General features: G+C 35.1%; 2 protein-coding genes across 4 annotated transcripts in view; both read left to right on the forward strand.

Annotated features, from left to right (window-relative positions):
* Window positions 1–16,703, forward strand: part of znf407 (zinc finger protein 407) — a 43,205-nt gene extending 26,502 nt beyond the window's left edge. Inside the window, exons 4-9 of the mRNA XM_042755779.1 lie at window positions 1,220–1,294; window positions 5,391–5,557; window positions 9,009–9,092; window positions 9,368–9,488; window positions 12,735–12,913; window positions 15,215–16,703. Coding sequence (XP_042611713.1) covers window positions 1,220–1,294; window positions 5,391–5,557; window positions 9,009–9,092; window positions 9,368–9,488; window positions 12,735–12,913; window positions 15,215–16,032 — 1,444 coding nt within the window. The 3' untranslated portion in view covers window positions 16,033–16,703. The remainder of the gene's footprint in view (window positions 1–1,219; window positions 1,295–5,390; window positions 5,558–9,008; window positions 9,093–9,367; window positions 9,489–12,734; window positions 12,914–15,214) is intronic.
* A 796-nt stretch (window positions 16,704–17,499) lies between these two features.
* LOC109106342 (zinc finger protein 236) overlaps window positions 17,500–26,501 on the forward strand; it is a 51,040-nt gene continuing 42,038 nt past the window's right edge. For 2 of the 3 annotated variants that reach the window (XM_042755775.1, XM_042755777.1), the window contains exon 1: window positions 17,500–17,707. In XM_042755775.1, the coding sequence (XP_042611709.1) occupies window positions 17,656–17,707 (52 nt within the window). In that variant the 5' untranslated portion in view covers window positions 17,500–17,655. Of the gene's footprint in view, window positions 17,708–20,911; window positions 21,266–26,501 lie in introns of those variants that run through there. The other variant, XM_042755776.1, reaches the window with a different exon arrangement.

A 26,501-nucleotide genomic window follows, 5' to 3' on the forward strand; every position in this document is an offset into this window, starting at 1 on the left:
ACAAGGTCAATGTTTTGGTAGTACATTTTCTGTTTATGGTTTTTAGCACTTTACAACCCATTTTAGATTGTGTTTTAGATACAAAGAATATAATAAATGCGACGTGTTTTCATATAATAAAACTAATGACTACCGAAATGCACCTTGAATTATCAGTGTTCAAATGTAAATGTAAAACATGTAAAAATACTTTTATTTACAGAGCCAAGAATATTTTATGGCATTGCGGTGGTACACACGTAATACTTGAATATGGCTGGTCTGTGTTTAATGTGCTCTGCTGCTTGTTGCAATACTTTTCTGAGAGGGGTTCACTGAGCGCTTACAAGCAAGTCATCAGTTTCAGTACTTGACATGACTATGAATGAAACATGACTGCCCCCTACTGGCCATGTCTTTCCCTTGCTTTGTAAGCTCTATAGATGGTTATTTCAGACATTGATGGTTATTTTATTTTTATTTTTTTTATGCTCAGAAAGTAAAACAGCTTAGTGGTAATCTTTTCAGTGTTTTGCTTCTGATGCAGCTTTAGTTACACTCATATTGCAGCTGAATGTGTTGAAAGGATGACAGAGCCTGAATTTCAGAGCAGGATTGTGGTTACTGCGTGGTCGTTGTGGTTTACTCTTTCCTGCAAGCTCTGTGCTTATAATGCAGGAAATTCTCACAAGCATGCATTCACCTGAGCAGTGTGGGTTAAATAAGTAAATTAATCCAGACCAAGTCAATAATAAGAAATCTCTCAAACTGTAATCTCACAGACAGACAGCACAAGTATACTGGGATACTTGGATTAGAAGACAGATAATTAAAACAGCCTCTATCACTTACCAGTTACACTCAGCACAGGGGATGATCTGCAGGTGTGAAATTTTATATTTGGTATAAAAAAAGAAACATTATGAACAGTTACTATACCAACGTTCTAGTGAATAGAACAGCCTTGAATAAATGTACATTTGCTTATAAGAGCGGAAAGCCAGAGTTCATTAAAAGATGTTACCTTTTATTTGATCGGTATTCACCCAGTTGCCCAACATACATTGTAAATGTATAAAATATTAATACAACAGCAACCAAAATCTTAAAATGTGCACTCCTATCCAGGCACACAGGCACAGATCAATAATAAAAAAAAAATAAATGATGGTTTACCTAATTAAAATAATTAAATTATTTTTGTCCTTATTTTTATTTATGTCTATACATTTTGTTACAGATGGGCATTTGTGATGAAGAAACATCTCAACACTCATCTGCTGGGAAAGCATGGACTGGGCCAGCCCAAAGAGAGGTTTTGAACCGCACTGAACACATACACTTCTGTATCATATTACTTTGTTACAGTTTCCACTTAAGATTGCATTTGTTAACATTTGTGAGTGTGTTACAAACTAACAGTGAACAATATCTTTAGACAGCCATAGTATAAAAAAGAATAATAATGCTTATATGTATAGGGGTACCTCTAAATATGCTTTAAGTGTGATAAAGGAGGATCTACAGGTTCAGTGTAAATATCTTTTTATGTGGGCTACTGTTAAAGTGGTCACAATATTCACAAAAAGCCTTATCCATGTGTTAGAAAACTAGGCCACCCATAATGTTTCCATAGAAACATGGCCACCAGTAGTCAATCAAAATTCAGTGGCTACTAATTTCAAATCCGAATGGCCTACTGTTACGAAAATGTATATATTCATACATCATGTGAAAACATGTATTTGTACCAATGTTTGTGAAAACTGGCCATGGGGTGCTTCTTTGGAATTCTTGCTTAAGCCCTAAAAAAGTGTAAATCTAAATATATTATCATTGTCTATAAAATTATCCTTCATTTTAAACACTATTGTAATTTTAGTCATTTTTCTGCAGGTTGGGTTTTTTTGTTTTGTTTATCTTTTCATTTAGCAGATATAGGCCAGATAATAGATCTAGTTTTTGGGTGTGGCCCATAATGACTAATTGGCCTATATCTTGTGATTGCACCATCCAAATATCACTAAACTTGGTACAGATGAACACTAGAACATTCTGATGAATCATCATAGTGCAAATGTTATCAAATAATTTGGAATGTGACATACACTCAGATCCCCACAACATCCATTTGACAGATTCTTTCACAATTGCTTATTTTGGTTATGTCTTCCAAATGTGCTTGGATCTCAATCATTGCTGCTTGCAACTATATACTATTTTTATTATAGTAAAAGATGACACTCAGTTCCACACAGCCGTTTACATTGCACTATTGTGTTTATATTTTTTGGTGCGTCAGTCAATTAAATTACTTCACATGTGAACCAAAGATCCGCAATCAAACTTTTTTAAATCTGCTAGTACATTATGTTTTACCTTCATCACCACATGGGAAACACAAACGTTTTGGCTCTATGCCTTCTTCAGTTTGTTACATAGTTTCATTGCTCCACCTACTTATTAAACCATTGTGCTGACGTCATCATCTACAAAAATAACCTATGTTATATCTCTAAAAACACACGTGTTATTCAGTAATAGCCACATTAACACATTTTTTTTTTTTTCATTTTATTTAATAACATATATCAAACATGATACAATATAACAAACAAAACACCAATATAAATTACCACAAATAAATCACATAATCATTAGGGGTGTAACAATACAAGTATTTTGGCCTTTACGCGATCGGCAACTGGCCGTTTTTTTCAACATTTTTTTTTTTTTTTTTGGGTTTGGACAAGTTGGGTTTGGAAAATGTTGTTTGTTTGTGATTTGAAGTCTGTTAATGGCCGTTAACACAGGCCAGAGACACTGAAGACGGATGCACAGAGAAAAATTCCGTAGCAGGCAGATCACTCACTGTTCATGATGCACCAACTATTGGAAGAAAATACTCAATATTGATTTCATATGAACACATATGAATGTGTTTCTGAGGGGAGCTGGCTGTCTTCTGAAAAGTTTACGTGGTATAATTTCACAAAGCTTGTCAGAACATTCTGTTTTTGCTTCAAATTGGGTTATTATTAAATCAAATTATGTCTATGATTATTATTATATAACTAAGTGTTATGAAATCATAAAAATTATATGTATTAATAATATAACTAAAATTAAATAACTGTAATTACAGATTTAGGTTAAAGAAAGATGTCAGTCTTTATTTTTTTCTTTTTAGGAAACAAATCAAAGGAAAAAAAAAAAACTAATTCTACTGTTTCTAATATTCTGTATATTGCTCAAAAACAAAATATATTGTGTCCAGCGGGAATTTATTTAATTTTTTATTTTTACCCAGTCTTTAGAAATAACACATTTCAGAGCTGTAACAACAATACCGTGATACCGTGAAACTGTGATATTTTTGCTTAAGGTTATCATACCATCAAAATCTCAAACCGGCCCATGCCTACACCAATCACACATACGCTGGACTCGTTGCAATATGACTAGTAATGTTAATGCAATTACCAGACCAGAAATAGAAGATCCTCCAATAACCAACAGGTCTGGCGTTTGGGACCACTTTGGTTTCCCTGTAAGTTATGATGGTGATGGCAAGAGAGTGGTGGATTAAAAAACAACAACGGTATGCCGCATCTTCTACATGACAATGGGCTACATCAGCGGGAATACTTCAAAGTTATGATGTTAGTACTAAGAAATTTAAAAAAATGTAATAATCAAGGAAATTTCTCTGGCATTTCTTTCTTTTTGTTGTATCGAAAACGTACCATAACACCACTGTGTCGTATGGAACCGAACTGTGAATTTTGTGAATCGTTTCACCCCTAATAATCATAATGGAAGGTACAATGATTAAAATCATCAGAAAATTTATTGTCATACACAATCATCAATCTTCACATTATAAATACTCAATATATACTCCTCCACAGATATGAATCCAACCAATTACGTCTGTTCAAAGAAAAACAGAAAAATCTAGTTCCTTATTAATGCTATTCGGTGCTAATGATTTAAGTTTATAAATCCCAAATGCTTCTTTTAATAATTCTTTATTTATATTACCTTCTCTACTTGATCCTAAAACTTCCTCAATGCCTATACATTCTAATTGTTTAATATCATGTCCCAGTTCATTAAAATGTCTAGCTACTGGAGAAGTTATATTTTGGCATCTAATGCTAGATTTATGTTCACTAATTTGTCATTTCAATTGACCCAATGATTTTCCAATATAAATCTTTTGACAGGGACATTTTAACATTGCGAGTAGAACAGGTTATACAAGATGTAATTTGGAAACATTTCTTTGTTACTGGACATATAAATTCTTTACACTTTATCAAAATTTGGCATGTGGCAGTTGCTGCATGGAAAACAACCTTATATGAAAGTAATTTTTTTTTTTCTTCCTTACACCATCTGAATTTATTATGTCTGATGTGATCTTTTAAAAGTGAATAACAGACGGTCTTGAAACTTATTGTTCAAAGAGTCATCAGACAATAAAATACGCCAATGTTTATAAATAATTTATTTGATTTTATTACTGTACTTGTTATATTTAAAAGAACAATTCACTGAAAATTTTTTTTGTTTACTTGTAGATTTTTCTGTTCTCAAGAGATAATTTCTATTCAATTTATTAACTTTATCCAGTGCATTGTTTAACCAACATTCTGGATATCTTTTCAACTGAAATCATTGAAAAAGTAATTTTGTTTATTGATCAAATTCATATGTTGTACCGCAATTACATTTTAATATACACAGTTGACTGAACGGTAAACTTCACTTTAAAGGAATTGGATGATAACTATCTAGTGCTAGCAACGTGTTTTTATCTGTAGGTTTTTGAAATACTGTTGTTTGTAATGATTTTTTAATCTTAATCTTTAATCATTGTACCTTCCATTATGATTATGTGATTTCTTTGTGGTAATTTATGCTGGTGTTTTGTTTGTTATATTGTACAAATATGTGATTTCTATTACAATTAGGGTTAAATCGTTTTTGATATGTTATAAAATTAAAAATTGTGTTAATGTGGATATTATTGAATAATTGTATGAAATGCACATGTGTGTTTTTAGAGATATAACATAGCAATGAAACTATAAAACACACTGAAGTAGGCATAGAGCCGAAAACAGTTGTGTTTTCCATGTGGTGATGAAGGTAAAATAAAATGTACTAGCAGATTGAAAAAAGGTTTAGGCCAGATCTTTGGTTCTTATGTGAAGTAAAGGATGACATAAAATAAGCATCAAGACCAACAGTACATAACCTTGAAATTACTATGCATAGACAACATTTAAAAAACAAATAAAGTAAAAGACAAGACATCTCAACTTTTACATTTCTGTGATTAAGAACTGTGACTGAATGTCACAGTGCAGAGGTTCATTGGTTAATGTGTTCTCTTTTACTAGAAAGTTTGAGTGTGAGCTGTGTGAGCGGAGCTTCAGTGAGAAATGGGCACTGAATAACCACATGAAGCTGCACACAGGAGACAAACCGTACAAGTGTGAATGGCCCTCATGTCATTACGCCTTCCTGACTCTGTCTGCTATGAAGGACCATCACAGGACACACACAGGTACAAACACCTCAGAAAATACACTGATTTCATGTATCACTTCATTAGCTCTGTTAACGAGTGAATGTGTGTGTGTGTGTGTGTGTGTGTGTAAACATTTCCCTTAAGTCAAAAGTATAGTTCAGTTTTAGTGACTTGAACATGTAAAATCCAAAGTATGCCTTGGCTTTAGGATCAATAAACAATTTCAAATGTTTTCTTTTCAAATGTTTCTCTCAAATGTGTGTGTAGTATATATATATATATATATATATATATATATATATATATATATATAATATATATATATATATATATATATATGTATATATATTTATATATAAAATACACTGACTTGTTGTCTTTAAGTTTGTTAATATAATGAAGTACTTCATTTAAAGATATCTCTTGGTCACACATTTTCATAGCAGGCACACTTATCTTTTAGCAACCTCTTAATTAGAATCTAAGAATAACTGTGCATTAATCAATTTGTTTTCATAAGAATACAGTTCTTCATAGAATCTTGCCATATGTCTTGATATTTCCATCAAATTTCCTCTTAACTGTCCATTAATTTGGCCATAAATCTACTTAACTTTTTTCTATGTTGAAAAAATTGCACTTTTTCATATAAAGGCTCCCTTTGCTTTTTATTTATATATTTTATATAAATATAGTTGTTGTAATTAATTTCTTCTCTTCTTGATCTAAACTGCAATTTCCAGAGAGCTTTAACATTTCACAAATAATTTTAACCTTATTTTCTCTTCTGCGTTATGCTGTTTCTTTTCTCTCCTTATGGCTGCGGCTTTGATTTTATGCTTCATTAATTCCCAATTTACCCTGAAATTATTTGTTGAATTTGCCTCATTCCAAAAGTCTATAATGATATTTTCTGAATCACTTGGAACTGCACATCTGTCAGTATGTTCTGGTTCATTTTCCAGTACGTAATTATTTTTTACATATTCTGATTTTGCTGTTTATTGATAGAAAAATAGCTTTGTGAATTGTGATCTGTAAGAACATAAGATTCTGTAAAGACATATTTTACATAATTCACTAAATTCCTTGAAATTAACCAATAATCTGTACAAGACTGTTGAGTAAGGTTACATTTACACCCATGTAAAATGAATTTTATCTGCATACTTGTATCTCTATATATCAATTAAGTCAAAGGTAGAACCTCAATTATTCAATTCTGGAAGAACAGACCTGAAATTATTATTTTGGTGAATGTCTATGCAACTTTTTTTTTTAATTCGAAGACCAGATTAAAAAAAATAGTAGTATAAACAGGGCTCTAGAGTGCGACCTAATTTCTCAATGGTGCGACTAAAAATAATCAGAGGTCGCACCGGTGCGACCAGCCGTTCGAGGAAAAAAAAAGTCTCCGCGACTCTGAAAGTCTCCCTGTGGTTCACCAACAGACACTAGAGCCCTGCATTTCAGCCCGAGCCCGACGGGCCCCGACTTTTTTTTTTTTTTAGAGTTCTCCTTACTTTTATATTTTAGACATCCATCAATTAGTGATGAACAAAAAAAAATTGCCCCGCTGGTGGAAACAACACGAGACAGTGCTACCGCGACTGTCAAGAGCAGCTGGACGGTGTTTAGTGTCCCGCAGCAGCAGCGCAGCTAAACAGCTCTGTATTCAAAAACACGCAATAGGCTCAAGCTTGCCGCAAAGCACCGGCAAAAGTAATTACCATAAATGTGACAAGTTGCTGATCCTGACTCGCCATCTCATTAGACGCGCCTTTAGAGAGAAATGCATATTTACGGATTGATTATAATGAAAGAGTTTTTATTTTCTATTTGTTTTATTTCGTTAAGTAATCATTTAAAGCTTTCTATAGATATATTTATCATGGCCTCTTGGTTGATATTTAAAAAAAAAAAACTAAAACTTATATTTAACAAACAAAAAATGCTCCAGACGTTTTTCTAAATTAACTTAATAAAAAAACAAAATGAAATATAATCACTTTCTATTACATACAAAACTGAACTATTTTAATAGCTGAGACAGTAGTGAAACAAGACTGTTTAGCTGTTCAGATCAGAATCCCTTCATTCAGACACAGTGAAGATCTGATAAGAATCAGTGTAGAGGGGCCAAGTCTGGAAGATTTTGATGCTAGAGAGAGTGTGGCCAAAGATCAAGAAGACCAAACTACAGGAGTTGGCTATCCGAGGGGCATGTTACTGCAATGGAGGATAGTCCATAAGACATTGAGCCATGAGATGTTCAGTTTGAAGCCCTTAAGACACTTAATTTAGATTTTCTTTTTATTTCAAAAAATGTTTTAAGTTTAAATTTCAGCTCAGGGAAGCACTTTAAGCACCAACACTTTCTCAGTTTTTCAGTTACCCTTCTTGTAGAATTGTGCTTCAAATGAACTTTATGTTGACCAGATTGTCAGTTAATAATTTAGGCTACAAGTCAATATTGCCTGTATGGACAGCGATTTAAAAAAAAAAAAAAAGTGAACTTGTAAAACTGCTGTGTTAAATGCAATGTGCGTTCACCTAAGGAAAAAAGTTAGGCGCACCAGTGCAAAAAGTTAGTCTAGAGCCCTGTATAAAATAGTAGAAAAGTTTAGCAATGCAAAATTAGTAATTGGGTGGGATTTTAATACAGTATGGTATGACAGACATGTCTGTGGAGCACATCAATGCAGTGATCTCGTCATTGCTGTCTTCTCTTCTGCTTATCCCACTAATGCACAAGTAGGCGGGGCCAAAGTTGTGAATATGTAGCAGTAGGAGTTGATCTGATTTCTGCAGAGGCAGTCTTTCTTTGCACTATTACATCATACAGAGACAAAATCTGAAAAGGTTGTTTTGGCTGCTCTGTGATGACATTCACATAGTTAGAAATAAAAAGCCACTTTCCTCCTTTAGAGGGTAATTATTTTTAGTCCATTGATCCTGTTGTACCAATTCATCTGTCTGTCTGTATAATGTGTGAGTGGGCGGGGATAAAAAGGTAATAATGTAGAAGTAGGCTTTGATCTTATGCTGATGTATTCATTTCTATTATGTAATAAAAACTGACGATGAGACGAAAAATACTGATGCAGAATAAAAAATGAGCCGTTTTGGCAGCTTGGTTTCAAAGTTGTTTTTGGGCCTTTTGTTTTGTTATTTGTGATTGTTTGATAGTTGCGTCTTGTATGGACAGACATACAAGGTTTGTCTGAAATTGCATACTGTCTCATTAGGTACTACATTTGACAAGGAACGATCCTTGCAACCAAAGATTTCAAAAATGTGTTCTATATTGTATAAATATTGTATGATGATTTGACATGATCCAGGATTGTTAGGTTCTTCGAAGCTCATCCTGCATTAGCTATCATTGCATTGCTTGGCAACAAGCTAATTTCAAGTGTGTGTGTAAATCATACTGTCAACTTCTCAATCTTTACAGTGCTATTTATCCATGACATTTCCGTTTCAGGAGAGAAGTCTTTCCTCTGTGATCTCTGCGGATTTGCTGGTGGAACTCGCCATGCCTTGACCAAACATCGGCGCCAACACACAGGTACACACCAGGGTTGTGCACAATTAGAATTAAAATGAGACTGCCCTTTTTTATATTTCAGTTTAGTTCCTGAATTTGTATTGAGCAAACAGGATGCAGAATTGCAATTCAAATTTGGATGTAAAGAAGCAGAATTAAAACTAATCAAAATGTATCTTTTCAAAATTGCAAATGCAAATAATTTTTAACTAAGCAAAGTCTGTCAAGACAAACCTTTATAGGTCTTGTAAATCAGTGGACTTTCAATGTCTCGTTCTAATGCCTTTGCTCTTCAGGTGAACGACCGTTCAAGTGTCAGCTGTGCAATTTTGCCTCAACCACACAGTCCCATCTGACACGACACAAACGTGTGCATACAGGCGAGAAGCCTTATCGCTGCCCTTGGTGTGACTACAGGTAAAACAAACTCGGCTCAGACTTTTTTTGTTGTTCTGTCCCAGATGCATCAGGACTGATTAGCTCAGGGGTCTGCAATCTTCAACATCAAAAGATCCATTTTGGCCCCTCTCCCACGGAATAAATTTCACGTGGAACCACAAAACCTATTTGATTCCTAAAATGAAGATAACGCAGCATATAGTTAAAGTTTTATATTAGGTTATGTTACAGGGCAGGGGCAGAGCAGTTATTTCAGAAGGGAGGGGGACAGAAATGTCAAATATAATAATAATATTAATAATATCTATTTATGTATGTATGTCAAAAAAAAAAACTTTTGTTATCTCTTACTTTTAAATAACCAGTAATTTGTACTCTATAATATTTTTGATATATATTTTCCTAATGACAATTTTATGATTATGATTGGTTTATATACTACAAACAATTTTTACATTTTAAGCACAGAATAAGGAAGAGAATATATTTTATAGCTTCTGTACTGTAATAATGCTCTTATGTCAGTTAGCGCTGTATCATTCATATACTTTATTTATTACTCGGAGGAGACTTGAAAAACACACATAAACCACATATTGTCTTCACGTTTCATCAGTTATGTTTAATGCTTATTATTCAGCTTAGTTACTGCCATAGCTGGATGCCTTTGTCCATGTTAGGGATTTCCTGGTATGTCAAAAGTTCTTACTACTTCTATGAGTCTGTGTAGGACTTTCAGCTCGAGAGCGCCCTCCGACTTCGAGTATGAATGAAACACACTGCATTAGAGTGTTGAGCACCCCGTAATGTTCACATCGTTTTGGATCTAGAATAAATCTAGATTTATTCACACTGGCTCTTGAAAACGTCTACATGAACACACTTGCCCAAAAAAAAAGAGCAGGGGAAGAGTTTTAATGTACTATTTACTTAGCTGGACATTCAAGACTCACTCATTCATATTTATTGAAAGGAGAAGAAAAACAGTCTGTGACTTGTGTAAGAATTTTTTAAGAATAAAACATATTTTAATAGAAAATCTAATTTTAAATGATATTAGACAACAATATTATTCAAAAAAATATACTAAAAGACCTTTTTTAAAAATCCCTCCCAGAAGAATTTTAGAATTTTTATCACTGATTAAACTTAAAGATGTGTATGATTTTCATCAGAACTATTGTTTTTTCTTTTATATTTTTGTAGAATGATTGTTTCTTAAGAAAATGTTATATTATTGTAAATGATGTATTGAAATGATATTGTTAATGTTGCCTTGAATATAGCCTTTGTTGCTGATATGGCGTTAAAATAAATAAGTATTTCTTTTCAAATAGCTAAATAAAATAGTTTTACAGTTTCAATAGTTTTTGCTATTGTACCAAGGACTGAGAAATTTTACTTGTATTGTTACCGCTTGCTGAAATTTTGTTACTATGACAACACTAGTTTTGTAGTATTGTGAGAGACCTGATTTGTAAATTGAACCTTTATTCAAATACCTTTAACTGTTACACATTCAATCATTTGTTTTTTAATATGAAATAAAGTATGAAAAGTCTACAGAAAAGAACCCTGTATGAACCCTGACTAAGGAATGCTAGGAGAACAGAAAACTAAACCATTAACTACAGACAAGAACAGAACGGAACGGGAATATAAATACCTAAAATAATTAAAGAGCAGGTCATATGGTATTTTAAAGTGTCCCAATATTGTATTGGAGTCCCCTACATCAGGTTTAAATGCATCTAAGGTCAGAAAACATTGTAATTTTCTCAGAATATACATTTAATATTAGAGTCATTTGCCAATGATTAGGAAATGATTCGTTTCAAGCAAGTTCGGAGCAAGCCCCTCCCTTTCCCTTAAGCCTACTCTGCTCTGATTGGTCAGCTGGCCAAACATGTTGTGATTGGCACAGAGATGAGTCCTTGAGCCAGTTAGCCAGCGCTACCATTGACAAAGCATCTTTACATAAAACAATAATATAATCAATCCGTTCTTATAATGACATAAAATACAAAAACCCTTATGTAAGAGAATCGTGCCGACAGCTAAAGTTTAGCTGCTAAACTGTGAACACTAGGTGAATACGTTAGCCGAGTGCTAACGTGACTAACTGATTAAACAATACAGTTTTATAAACCAAAATATGTCTACTGTAATGTTTGAAGAACGACAGACAAAAGACGCTTGGTCTTAACTTTTAATCAGAACGCAGAACAGTTGTATCACAGGAGCACCAGCCGAAATCACTCATCTCTCCCGCATTAACGTTGTAACTGCCAGTGCAGCACAATAAACAGCAGTTTCACAATTATTATAAAGTCTGTGTGCTACACTACATTCTTTATTATTAAACAAAGTAATTAGAACAACGTCAGTCTACAATAATCAACATATTCTTAGGTTCACTGTGAATTATCAGAACTGCTTCAGTAAGACAGTAATATCGTGCTTTACCTGGAAACCTAAAGCTGCACTAGGTATACATCACATATTGGCACAAAAGAATTATATTTTGAGCACTCAATTGAAAATGAACACCTAATGTATCAATCGTACTACTTACAGGTCGTGGTTCAGAGAGCTTGTTAGTCGAAATTAAGAAGATTAGAAGCCAACAAAGATAAAAGCCCAGATTAGAGAAGCAGTTCTTGATAAAATGACAAGCACACAACAAAAGGCTCGAATTGTATTTTCTGTGGTATCCTTGAACACCGCGTTTTCTCAACATGATGTAAACGCACTAATAGCAAAAGTGTTTGTGGGCAGATCAGACTCTGTTCGTATTTCGCGGCAGGCGGGGATTATGCAAATGTGATACCCAGTGACGTACACCGGTAACAGGCAAAAGAGTTGAAAATATAACGACTCGTTACGGCGATTCAGAACCGACTCTCTCTTTTGAGAGACAATATCTTTATTTATCATGCACTTTTTTGATTAACAACTTTGCAGATTGTTTTCATTTAAGGATAGCTATGTTATAAACTGCAAAAGAGAGATTTTTCAAAAACCCATATGACCTGCTCTTGAAGGTTAAAACAAGGCACAGGTGGATCACAATCTTGATCAAAAGTGTCAGTAATGACATTTTAAATGTTACAGAAGATTTCTACTTCAAATAAATGCAGTTATTAACTATAATGATGATGTTGTCATGTTACTTCGCTTTTCCTTTTCCCTAGCTTCCTGTTTTGTTGAACATTTTTTGGTTGTTGTTTGGATTTGCATAGAATGTGTACCTTCTTTTATCAGATCTAACTGTGCAGAGAATATCAGAAAACACATCCTGCACACAGGCAAGCATGAAGGGGTGAAGATGTATAACTGTCCCAAGTGCAGCTATGCCACCAATGCCCCAATGGACTTCAGAAATCATTTCAAAGAGACTCACCCTGACATTGAGAACCCAGACCTGGCTTATTTACATGCAGGTACTACGTCTGTCTTGCACTTTCCCTATCTTGTTCTTAATAAAATAAAAGGAGAGATGAAGCTACATGATCAAACCCTGAGCCTTCTCTTTCACGCTGAAAAGCATGAGTTCCCATCAGTGTCCCATAGATAGCGAGGTTATTATAGTTAACTGAACTTAAACTAAAACTAAAATGAATTTTTTTTAAATAACCTAGAAAAAAGAAATAAATCTAAAAGTAAATTTTCCAAAAGAGGAAAATTAACTGATATTAGAGATGTAACGATTCACACAACTCACGATTCGATTCATGATTTTGATTTTATGATTCAATTCGATTTACGATTTTATTTTATTTATTTTTTTTACAAAATGAGATTTAAGACAAATTATAAATTAAATGTGTCCTTTTATTATTGCTTGGACAAAATACTGTATGTTTCTTTGTGAAATTGAAATATAACACTATAATAATATATTAATATAGCACTTGCATATTATTGCTCTTTTGTTGGTTTTGATTGCTTCTGTTGTCCTTATTTGTAAGTCACTTTGGATAAAAGCATCTGCTAAATAACTAAATGTAAATGTAATGTAAATCTAAATAACAAAACTAAATTGAAATTTTAAAACAAGCCCCAAATCAAATAAGTAACACAAATGAAAGAAATTTTATGATATAAACGAAATAAGGCTTTGTTGGTGCTCTTTCCATTTAAAATTAGAGGCAACCACTGCATTTTAATCACGATCCAAACAAAGATGCTGCATACATGCGACATGAGCAGTTTTTAATCTAAATTACATTGTATAGTTTCAAAATTTGAAGCAAAACAGAATTGTTTGACTTTGGTTTGTGAAAGTATGCATAAAAAAAATCTGGATGAAAAAGAAGTTGAATGAGACGCAGATTCACTCTCTGCCAGCAGGTGACGCTTAAAGCGTTTCCTTGGTTTCCACTTTAAACAAAGCAGATGAACTTATAAACTTTAATATACATTATACAGAGGCAAGAGGAAAAGAAAAAAATACAATCAAAAGACAGTAAGTTCCCCTCAGACATACATTCATCTAAACTCCTACTCCTACAGTATTTGAATCGCGATTTATTGAGCATCTCAGCCGATTTGAATCATCACCTATTTAAATCGATTTTCAACCGGTGTCCTGACATTTTATCCTACCCATCAGATTTTCCTACCAGTGTTTACTGCGCATGCGCACAGCAATATTGCGTCATTTTTCTCATGCTAAACAACATTTAATGTATCTACATCACTGTAAGGGTAGGTTTAGGGTTGGGGTAAGTATAGACTTTAATAAAACACAATCTAATAGGTAGAAAAAATATATTTATTGCTGGTTTCCTGTAAATGTAATGTTATCCTTCTAGCTTCAACCGCGAATATAACACATAATTACTGTATTTGCATTACTCTAAGGGTAGGTTTAGGGTTATGGTATGTGTAGATGTTAATAAACCATAACTTTACAGTAGCATTTTTCGTTGTCGAATTGTACTACCCACTGTTTTAATGCGAGGTAGGAAAATCTGACAGCGTAGGACAAATCGACAGAACACCGGCTCGCAGTTAATCGTTACATCCCTAACTGAAATGCTCATGCCTTACTTTATAAGTAACTAAAACAAAAGTGTAATTATCCTCAAATGTTTCCATTTTCATTGTTAATACTTTGGTTTACAGTTAATGTAAATTTTGTGTGATTTTGTGTTTATTTGACAATTGACAAAAGTGTTCATTTGCATTTAAAGAGATGCACACAAAAACAGTATGTTTTGCTTCCACTCAAAAAAGGACATTTACAGTGTGGAATAATTAATTATCTGTGGGTATTTGGAGTATTTGGAGCTGAAACTTCACAGACACATTCTGGGGACATGCAAGACTTCTTGTACATCTTGCTAAAGGAGGACCCCTTTAACAACGACAATGAAAAGGTCAAAGAAAACGTCATGATGCTTGCTAATACTGGCTGTGTCTTGATCCTGTTGTGCCTTTTTTTCAGTATTAACTGACAGATCAGTCTCTTATAAAATGGTCATATTGAGCTATAAAATAGAGGTCTGCTTTTCTGTGAGACTTCCACAGGATCTGATACAACTGAGTGTGGTGTGGGAAGATCGCTGAGTGTGGGAGGGAAGATACTGATGTGTGCACTAGAAACAGGAAAAAGAAATGACTTGTAGTAATAAAATAAATGTTACTCAAATGGACTTTGTTTTAAGGTACAGTATTGTGCAACAAACATAAATGGTTTACAAGACATGTCTTTCTGCTCTCTCTCATGTTTGTGGCAGGAATCGTGTCCAAGTCCTTCGAGTGTCGTCTGAAGGGACAGGGGGCGACCTTCGTCCAGGCAGACTCCACTTTCACCCCTGATGAGAGTGAACTGGGTTCTGAGGCTGTTCAGCAGGTCATCATCATTCAGGGCTACGGCGGGGGAGAAGTGGCCATCGATCAGGCCCTGGAGCAGTCGGCTGCTGCCACGTTACAGACCCTCGCTATGTCCAGTCAGCTGGCCGAAGTGCTGCACATCACTGAGGACGGGCAGCTCATCACATCTGGTCAGGAAGTGTCTACAGTGACAGGAGGGCAGACCACTCAGTACGTGCTGGTGGAGTCTTCCGGAGGGACCGTAGGAGAAGCGAGACAGGAAGGGGAGGAGGCTGTGCACAGTGTGTCTGAGTCTTCCTCTGCTCTGGATGCTTTGCTTTGTGCCGTGACAGAGTTGGGCCAACATGGCTGCACTAGAGAGGGAGAGATTACCACCACCACAGTGTCCGAGCATGTGCCAGAAGAGACGTGTGAAGGTCAGAGCTCTCAGACACCGAGACCAAGTGAAGGACAGGTATATGAGGAGAGGGCAGAAGTGGGTGTGGTGGCTCAGGTGATGAGCTCGAACCATGAGCACACAGCTGAGGAAATGCAAGAGGTGCTACAGTTTGCTGCCAGTCAGCTGATGATGAAGGAGGGTCTTACTCAAGTTATCGTCAATGACGAGGGGACACATTACATAGTCACACAGCTGGATGACTCTACCCTGCATGTCGAGGGCACTGTAGAGGATCCCTCCGGACAGGAGACGATAGTTTACTCCGAAATGAGTCCTGAATGAGGTGAAGATTAGAGATTGAGAGTAGATTTTCTTGAATTTGAAATCCAGTGTCTGGTGAATTGTGTTTTTTTTTTTTTTTCTTGGAAGAGAGTGAACTCAGGTCAAAGTGTAACATATATGTCAAAAGCGAGCTTTTTGGGATGGATTGCTTTGGTTTGGTTTGATTGCTAATTCCATATACAGCAACACTTGTGAAATTAACTCTTTATAGGTAAAGATGCTTTATATCCTTTTACTAAAGACTAACAATCAAAAACATATAAAAATAATTTTTGCAGTTAAATGTATGGAAATGTTAAGCTTGCTAATGAAAGCCTTGATGAACATTCACCTTCTGCTTCATATTCCTTCATGTATGTATTTTAGTTTTTGAAATTCAAATATTTGAATGATTTTAGTTTAGGATTCAGGATTGAGGACTTAACAAAACTCCAGACAACATTCACACATTGATCGGTAAAGTAAAGAACACGTATAAAACTCCATTAATTCTCATAAACTGCTTAAATGAAAAATGTATATTTATAACCTGCTTGTGATTGTGTTTATTATTATTAAAAATTTGAACTTCTGAATATATTTTTTTCAGTAAATTTACCATTTAAAAGTTTATTTTTGAGAGTTTGACTTGCTTAAGTCCTGTAAATAAAGAACTGACCAGTTTGTCGGCACATTTGTATGCTTCAGGTACATTTTAGGTATGTTAAAAAAAGACATGGGTACTCATAATAAAACATCTTGCGAGATTTAAACACATGTGATTAATGTGACAAAGCTGCGACTCACAATACTGAGAAAAGGGGGAGAAAACAGCCGATGTTCTGTATTAACATACGAAACCGTAGTATGTGGGTAATCATCTGGATGAACACTGTTGTAAGGAAGCCTAAATAGTTTAATATGAACGAAGTAGAAGTTGGTCTGGGAAAATTAGAGCCTGTTTAAGAAGATTAAGAAATATTATAGAACGTGTAAATGTTTTATGTTGTTTAGTATTTTAGCTTATTCATATTATATTATAATTAGTAATAATCACAATATTTCTGTACAATTCTGGAATACTCTTAACACCTATTGGTATAAGCATTTTTTATTAAATTATGGTCCTATTTGCTTATGTAATAATTTGTTATTAATGGCCATTTTGTGTTATGTAGATGTGATTTGCCTTTCTCTCTCTTTGTTTTTTTTTTCCTAAAATAAACATTATTTTGAAAAATCACAATTTAAGAACTAATAAATATTGGTATCCTTTAAATAACAATAAATAAATGGACCCAACAGTGTCGATATCGAATCAAATGTAAAGGAGGTGATTTAATGTATAAAATCTAATTAAAACCTATTCAGTCACAAATAGCCCGTTTGTCCAGTACAATCAATTTATTTTTTGTGCATAAAATGCAGATATTACTATTGTAAATTTAATGAATTGTACATTATAATGTTATTCTTGTCTGATACTGAAAACAAACGCCAACAGCCTTATTTCAACTGTCCGGTAGATGTCGCGTCCTCCAGTGTGATATGGCGCTGCTTCCTACGCCGTCTCGGCTCACTCAAGTCCGACGCCATTTTGAAATCCAAATCGCTCACACTACACCCGCTCTGTAAACTGGAACTATGCCGCGGGGCCGGCCGCGAAAACAAAGGATTAAAGATGACAACGAAATCGGTAAAGTCAACCGCAGTCTCACAAATAAAAACTTCACACCATACACTATTTGCTTACGTGCATAGTGCATGACGAAAATGCAGGAGAAGGTTAGAGAAAATCATTTGAAGCGTGTGTATATAGTCCCCGGATATAGTATTGCGGGTGTGTGTGAGCGCGTGTGTGTCTTTAGTGTTTTTGTGTTGCTGCTGGAGTGATTGCGGCGGAATGATATTAATAACACGGTCGTGTGCTGGAGAATGCGTCGATGGAGCAGTTGTAGAATTCAGATTGTACTCGCCTACACTAGCTGAACTGAGACGGTTAATTAAAATGCAGTTTGGGCTGCTTGGCATCGTTGCTTATGTTAGCTAATGCTTCCGTACATTTGCGAGGAGGGGGTAGAACTTGTCTGGCAGTTATGTAAAATGTGTTTATAGCCTATTTTGGGGGGATTTGTGTACCGATACAGTGACGATACTGTATGGTATTTACACTGGTTTTAAATTGGTCTGGTTTTCGCTAATGTTTAGTTGTTCTTCAGGTTTTACTAGCTGTCAAACATCCAAAACGTCTCTAAAAAGAGAAAGAGCAGTGAAATACATCTTGGTGGTCAGCCAAAAATACCAAAACTGGTTTAATTGTTTATTCTTGTTGTGAATTCACGGTACTTTTATGTTAGTCCAACTGTAATCGGTTTAAGCAACCGCCCCGATGTCATTGTTAAAAGCTGCTATAAGTTTATATAATATAACGTGATTTTCATAGCCTGGCTCTAAAAAGTTTACAAAACATTTTATAAAGTGACTTTAAAAGTTAAAAACATATATATTAAAGCTGCAGAAGCTCTGTTGACATTTATTTTATTATTATTATTTTTAATTGATCTCTGGATTAAACTAATTTACTCAGAATTAGCAAAGAAGTAGAACACTTGCAGAGCCAAAACTCAACAGGATGATTGGGGAAAAATATGCTTATTTTATCTTCTGGGAAACAAGTGTCTTCTGAAGGGCGTTAATAAATAAATAAATAGCCTAACTGATATCTTAAATTAGAGAAACATGCTAGGGATGGGTGTTTTTGTCTGTTTTCCCATAGATGAAAAGAACATCTACAAGGAATAAAATTGTTTCAAATAATCCAGTCGTTTTCAGTAATGTCAGACATTGCTGTTTGAGCTGAAGCTGAAAAGTGAATGAACATGTGGTAAACTGAAGGCCTTTGCTAGCAGTTTGATTAACTCAACAATGCAGCATACAACATGAATGTACTATTACAACATGTATGATGTGAATGCACTTGATTGTGCTAGTCAGAATGTGTAACACTCTGTAGGGTGCTTTCGCACTTGGTTCTCTTGATTGGTCCAAACCAGAGTCTGATTGCTCCTCCTACACCTGTCCGCACTGGATTGCGTTCACACTTTGTTTTTATTTCCAAACCACAGTATTTTTGCATCATAAAAGCAACATCTGTTTACCCCTGTTGCTAGGTATTAGTGACGCAGGAGAAAGCGGCAAAATGCATAAGCATCGCTGGCCTCACATTTGTTTACATTTGTTTTTGAACATTTGGCTTTGTTTCCAAAGCATCAACACATAATGACACTTGTGTCTGTCTACTTTGAATGTACAGCAAATGTTCTGAAGAATGTGGGAGTTCAATTCTGTTAAAGGCTTGCTGAAATGAGACCTTCATTGCATCGCTGTGCGACATTGACCAAAATTCATATCTTGGTATTTTTGGGCTGAATGGTAGTGTATTTTCTATAAAGTGGACTAAATATTTAGTTGCAAGTCAAAGCCACATGGAATGTCACTATCATTTTAATTAAGACATTATATGATCGAAATAAAATGGAAAGAGGTTTTTCTCTGTTTAAAAATATACAGCACAATATTTAAACAAAAAATCTATATTAAAACTAGATATCTGGCAATGTGCAACAAAAATAAAGGACATAGGCATAATAAATAGAGTACAATTGCAGTTTTTTCCTCCTGCATAACAAAATAAACAGCTCTGATGTGCAAATAACAATAATGTACAGTAACAGAACAGCAGAAAACTTAAGAACTTTGTCAGAGGAAGTTGGTTATTTTTGCTGTAGACTGTTCTTTACTGAACAGAGTGTTTTCTCCTATGTAGCCCTGGATGTCTCTTACAGGTTTTGTACAAGGAAAACACTTCTTTGACAGTTGGTCAGTGCTGGAAAGAGAATTTCATGTTCCTTTCACCATTTGAGAGGAACCGTGTCAGTCTCTACAGTAACTGACTGCGAGTATTCAATTTCAGTTGCCTCTCTCTGTGTCATTGCTGGTTGTGGTTACCGAGTTCTGCTTGAAGAAACTTGCCAGTGATGACAGCTACTTAGCTGTCGGTGGCATTATTGCTATCTGCGGGCAAAGGCACAGCTGGGTTAGTTCAACAGCTGCCCTGATCAGCTAGCAGATATTCCACTTCTAAGACAGCTTGGTTTTCCAATGCACTTGTCTTTTCATTTGGGATGTATTTGTTTCAGAACTTTGGATCCACAAGTGAGGCCATGTCTGACAGGTCTCTAGTGGCAGGGTCAGCTTACTTGCCATTAAGGTAATCAGCAATGCAGATTTTGATGGATTTGAACAGTTTGCTACCACCCTGTTCATGTGCCAGGAGACTTGTGTTGAAAAGGTGTAAAACGGGTTTGACATAAGATATGGTAATTCTTCTCTCACCTGACAGAGCTTCTGTGAAGTCCTGAAAGGGTTTTAGGCTATGTTTACATGACAACGATGTAGTTAAAAACGGAAAAGTTTTTCCCTTGTGTTTTTAAAAAGTTTCACGTATACACGACAACATTTTTAAAATGATTTGCATTTACACATATCCGCAAAAACGCTGTATTACGTCTGCCAGGCCAGTAGTTGGTGCTGTCACCTTGTTAGTAAACAGTAACTGTAGGGAAGTGATGAATATATGATGATGTGTCTCAGCTGTTGGTTGTAATATTGGTGAAGTAAATCCACACTTTGCTGAAGAAGCATTAGCAAACTCTTGAGCAGCAACAACAGTACCATGTACTCCACCACTGTTGTGTATGTTTGTTCGTGCTTGCCTTTAAAATCGACATGTCTACATACCTAAGTTTTCAAAGATTCCCGTTTTGGGTGTTTACACGGAAGCGATAACGGTGGCATTTTCAAAAACTTGCACTTTGAAACCTGTTTTCAAAAATATGGGTTTTCAGTCCCCAAAACACTGTTGTCTTGTAAACAAACAGGCAAAACGCATAAAACGTTTCCCGTTTTTGGCTGAAAACGTTTTCATGTAAATGGCCCCTTAGAGGCGTCTGGATTGCATCTATGTCTTGCTAAGTAGGAACAAGATGTCTAGACTTTTGTCAGCAGACATGACTTTTGTGAGTGCTCCCTCCTGCTCCAGGAAGTGCTCAATGATTTGCTGCCATGATCGCCAGTGCATGGCTGACAAGCCGTTGAGCCGGCAAACCTAGCTGAATCTGGACTTCAGCCAACTGTCTTCTTCCATCTATGGGACAAGCTGCTGACATCTTTCTTGTAGGGAGAAATGCCCCAGGTGATGCTCTGACTGTCATAATAATCAGAATCAATTTTATTAGCCAGTGTGCTTACAGTATACATTAAAGGAGTTTGACTCTGGTTTATAGTAGCTTCTAGTACTACATCACATTTAAAAAACAAATAAGACATAAATTGGAATAATAAACCAAATTGTGTTGTCATCAACCCATACCAATATACAGCCTCATTTGCAAAAAAGTTGGGACATTTTGGCAAAGGTGTAAAGTATTATATTATCAGATTTTTATCTTTAATTTTATAAGTTTTTGATTTTTTATTTGTAATATTTTTTCCACTACATTTGAAAGTGAAAAGTGAAAGTGAAGTGACATGTGGCCAAGTATGGTGACCCATTCTCTGAATTTGTGCTCTGCATTTAACCCATTCAAGTGCACACACACAGCAGTGAATACACAATCAGAGCAGTGGGCAGCCATATTGCTGTGGCGCCCGGGAAGTAGTTGGGGGTTCAGTGCCTTGCTCAAGGGTCTCACCTCAGTTCATGGTATTGAGGGTGGAAGAGAGCGCTGGTCATTCACTCCCCCCACCGACAATCCCTGCTGGACCTGAGACTCGAACCTCGAACCTTCGGGAAACAAGTCCGACTCTCTAACCACTAGGCATTAAAGGCACTATATCTTAGGCGTTTTGCCCTTACTCACCCAAACTTTCAACAAATCTACTTTATGTGAATGTGAGTTCCTTAGCAAGTAGTTGTGAATCACATGTGTTTCATATATGAGAAGAGGATGTTACTGCAGCCAGCAATGAGGCCGAAACCAGCACATCCAATGCAAGAAGGCGTTGACTTTTTAATTTTACTCAACATTATTTTATTCATCCAGTATAGAGAAGATACCTTTTTGAAGGATATTGTTCGTTTTTGTTCTGCTTTTTGCCATTTTGAGGTGTTCAGTTTTAATTTGAGATACTTGATTTCTGAGATACCTGATTTATTTTGAGATTTATATGGGTTTGTTCTGTAACAGCATGTGGTATTATATAATATACTATTGTACTATAATATATTAATATACTATTAATGACAGTAGACATATCTTTGTGATCAGCCTACTTGACCAAACATATAGCTCAAGTCTAACTATTAGTATTTCCTCACCATGCCAAACATGTTTGAAATATCTGTAATGATGTTGTCGAACAAGTTTGGTGACAATCATATTAAACCTTACGAGTAGAAACGTTATTTAAAACTTCACTGCATGTTTCACCAAGTCCAAAGTGACCAACTTTCTGTTGGGCAGCGCTAATGACTGTCAGAGCAAATTTAGTTTCGCTCTATGAGAACAATATATGTACTTATGTACTACAAGTTTGTCTTGACCTAATGGCCTAAGAGTTTTTAAAGGACTCAAAGGTCCTCAAAACTTTGAAAAAAAAAAAAAAAAAAAATTAGGACAACAATAGAGCTCTGCCCATAGCAGTCGCGTAGCTACCCCTTTCAGTCAGGCCCACCCAGTCAGTTGCTTCACAAGGTATGTCATACACCGATCGGTCTGTGCAGCGCCCCATGAAGTCGAACACACTTTATTGCTTTGACTACAGCGATTGCCGGATGCCTTTATACATGCCTTTGTCCCTATTAGATTTTTCCTGGCACGTCATACGTTACTTCTGAGTCTGTCCTCTGATTAAACGCTGGTGTATTCAAGCAGGTGTAGTTGTGTTATTTGCCTATTTTGAGAACAGAAACATTTTAGGCTAGGCACACCCACATTGTGATTACTGGCTACGCTAGTGGCCCACAGTGAACTTAACTGTGCTATTATAAATGTGTAACTCCTTTGTTGATGTTGTGTATACTGAACTAAAACAAGGAATTCACAAAAGACTTTACAATAGTGTTTTATGCTAGGGTGACCAGACGTCCCCGTTTACCAAGGACAGTCCCGGTTTTTGGTGTCCTGTCCCCGACTGGAGTTGTCCCCGGAAATGTCCCCGTTTTACAGCTTTTTCAAAACAACCTGAAAATACACTGGAAAAGCCAGACCAATTTAGCCAGCCGGCTATCGTATGATTGGGATTATTTTCACCAGCAGAGGGCGCTGCGAGCTGATTACTTGATCGCATGCCGCTACTGTAGCCATGAAAAACTTGGAAAAGAGCAGAGCGCTATTATCATCATTTATCAAAAGAGACTGCGTTATATACATATTAAAACAAAGTAATATTGTTTGTGTGCAGTATATTACAAGACATGTTGAGGGAATGTTTTGCACTCAATAGGCCTATTAAACATTCCTAAAACTTCCGCCGTCACAACTCTGAAGTCTCTGATATGAATTATATAAAAAATAATAAACTAATCAATTACACTAGCAACAATTACATTTGCAGAAAGCACATACTTTGTAGTCAAAATGAGCCTAAAATTACGGGTTAGAAAAGATCCATTTCCAGAAGCATATGTTTATAAACATAACATTTTAAAAGTTGTAGGTATGTACACACAGTTGTGAAAATGTTAAGTACAATTAGAAAATAAGAGCTTTACTGTTTTATTTATCATGTGTTATCATATTTATTGTTTTATTTTAATGTGTTTTTGTAAAGCCATAATTTTGTCATAATACTAGCCTAGTGTTTTGAGATGTTTGCTATTTGCAGGGGTGTGAAATACTTGTGTAATTTTACTTGATTACTGTACTTAAATATTATTTTTGGGGTATTTGTACTTTATTCATGTAAAATGTAAACTGATTACTTGTACTTTTACTTGATTACATTTATGAATTTTTTTTTACTTTTTACTCCTTACAATTTAATTTAAACTTAAGAAGAGCTCCTTTTTGTCTTTTTTTGCATTTTTTTTTTCTCATGCACATTAAATATGGTAAATAGAAACTCATAAGTTCTTTTGATGTTCAAGAACCAATGAGGTTTTTCACGCATCAAACACACACATTTCAGCTTCAGTTATAACTTTAACCAGGTAAATTTCTGGCATCAAAAGTTTGCTGTCAAATCTGAGGAATTATTTTGAGGTAGCAAAGTTGCTTTTTTTTTTTTTCTCCAAAAAAATAAAAAATAAATAAAAACTTTTTTTTGTCCATTTTGATATATTTGTTAGCTGTAGTATGTTGGCTGAATGCACAAACTGGCTAAGTGCAAATACTATCAGTGATGAGAATTTAAATACAATTCATATTTTGGTAGGGATGACAGCTTTTTTAAATTAAATGTTACAAATTTCCAAAATGTGTTTAAATGAGGATTATATGTTAAATTAATTATAAATCATGTTTATTGATGTTCTTACCAGGGAGTGGACTTTTTACACCCCAGGCTATTTGCAATAGTTACTATTTACTATTTTTCAGTGTGATTTTTGGTGAATTGTATTAAAAAAAAAAAAATGATCCTCAAACACCACTGTATCAATTATGATATTAATGTATGGAACCCACAACAATTAAAACATATTGTCCCTGTAGATAGATAATCACAAGTGAGATTTCAGTGATATTTTGACCACTGAACTAGGAAATGTCCCCGGTTTTCATTTCAGAAATCTGGTCACCTTATTTTATGCTGTATTTTTCATCATATATGTTATTCTTATTTTTTAGTGTTTATGTGTTACTTTTTTATTAATGATCTATTGGAAATAGAGGTTTTTGCCTGTATGCAGTCATAATGCCTCTATAAATGATAAGTTATTTCAGTTAAGTCATGCAGTCATCATTTTTATGAATGATCGCTGTCACTTTCAAGTACTTGTACATGCTGTATGTGGGTCAGAAACTTAAACAGAAACTTCATCAATGGAATAACATTATTTACTGATATTAAGAAGTACTAAGTTGTTACCAGGTTAAAAGTGTTTTCCACCAGTGGCACCTGCAGGTGTGCGGCTGTACAGGCTGTAGGCATGTGCATACCATGAGCGCTCTGATTGATCTGAGAAACATTTTCCCTAAGAATATTTCAGCATTTATTGTGTCCGGTATTTCCATCAAATGCCAATCGTTCCTGATTTTCAGTCAGACGAACGCATTTGGACCACTCTCTCTCAAATAAAGTAAAAATTAAATGAAAAGTGATGATTGCACCATTACATTTAGATCTGCTCATATTGCATCATATTTCTTTTTATGCATTTTACAGCTTTGCGCATTTATAACCAATCACACACAATTCTGTTGAGTTGCATTGGCCAATCAGAGGCGTTCGGATGAGTCATCGCTGAAACGCAGGAGTTTTGTTTAGCGCGCATGCTTGTTGACTGAATTCTGCTCTCTTGTGAATTCTCATCATAAACATTTTCATTTTGGGGTGGAGTATCCCTTTAAGTTACATTAGGCTACTTTTAGCCTTACCCTGGAGTTGGTTTAACGTTACCGCCTCTTTTGAATGAATCATGTCAACACAGACCAAACTGTGCTGGATGAAGTGGACAATCAACTGCAAACTGAAACAAAAGACTACATTTTAAAAGTTAATTAAAAAAAACATTCAGCTGAATCCAGTGAATAAGCGGCCATTCATTGCCCATTGGTTTTGTGTCTACCCACGCTGTTTTTCAGTTGTTTTCCTATGTGAACATGCCGTGGATGTCTTTGACCGCTGCTTTTTGCCGTTTTCAAAGTTAAAAGATTTTTTGTACATGTCTAGATGCACCTTCAAAAAAAATCAGATTTTATCTATTTGATATTCTGTGTCTTAAGATTTAGAAATTACATTTTATTCATTCAGCAGACTGTCACAAACAAGTAACATCACAAGCAATTTATCATAAACTGATGCAAAACTGATGATCTATTATATTATTATTTTAATGGAAATCTGTTTTAAATGTTTGGTCTGTTTTAAAAGTTTTGGTCTAGGGCAGAACAGGATTGTTAGTAACACTTTACAAGTGTGGAAACTAATCAGGAGTAGGGAAGGGAAAGACAAAACTTTGTCGCCTATTACTCCAATACAATGATTTTTTTTTTTTTTAAGCCTGGAATAATGTGGAGAACACTGTGGAGAAAATTTGGTATAACCACTGTAAAGAATCTGTTTGAAAAGTAGGAGGTGTTATCTATTGAACAGTTAAGGTCTAAATTTAAATTAACCCAAAATAATAATTCTTGAGGTATTTACAAATTATGAGCTTTGTGCAAAAGCATGGATTTTCTTCTTGCCTCACTCCAACAGAACAGATGCTCCTGTATAATAGATCTAAAAGGTCACTAATAATATTGGTCATTGTTCTATTTGTTCTA

This window comes from Cyprinus carpio, unplaced genomic scaffold, assembly GCF_018340385.1.
Source record: "Cyprinus carpio isolate SPL01 unplaced genomic scaffold, ASM1834038v1 S000006746, whole genome shotgun sequence".
NCBI lineage: Eukaryota > Metazoa > Chordata > Actinopteri > Cypriniformes > Cyprinidae > Cyprinus > Cyprinus carpio.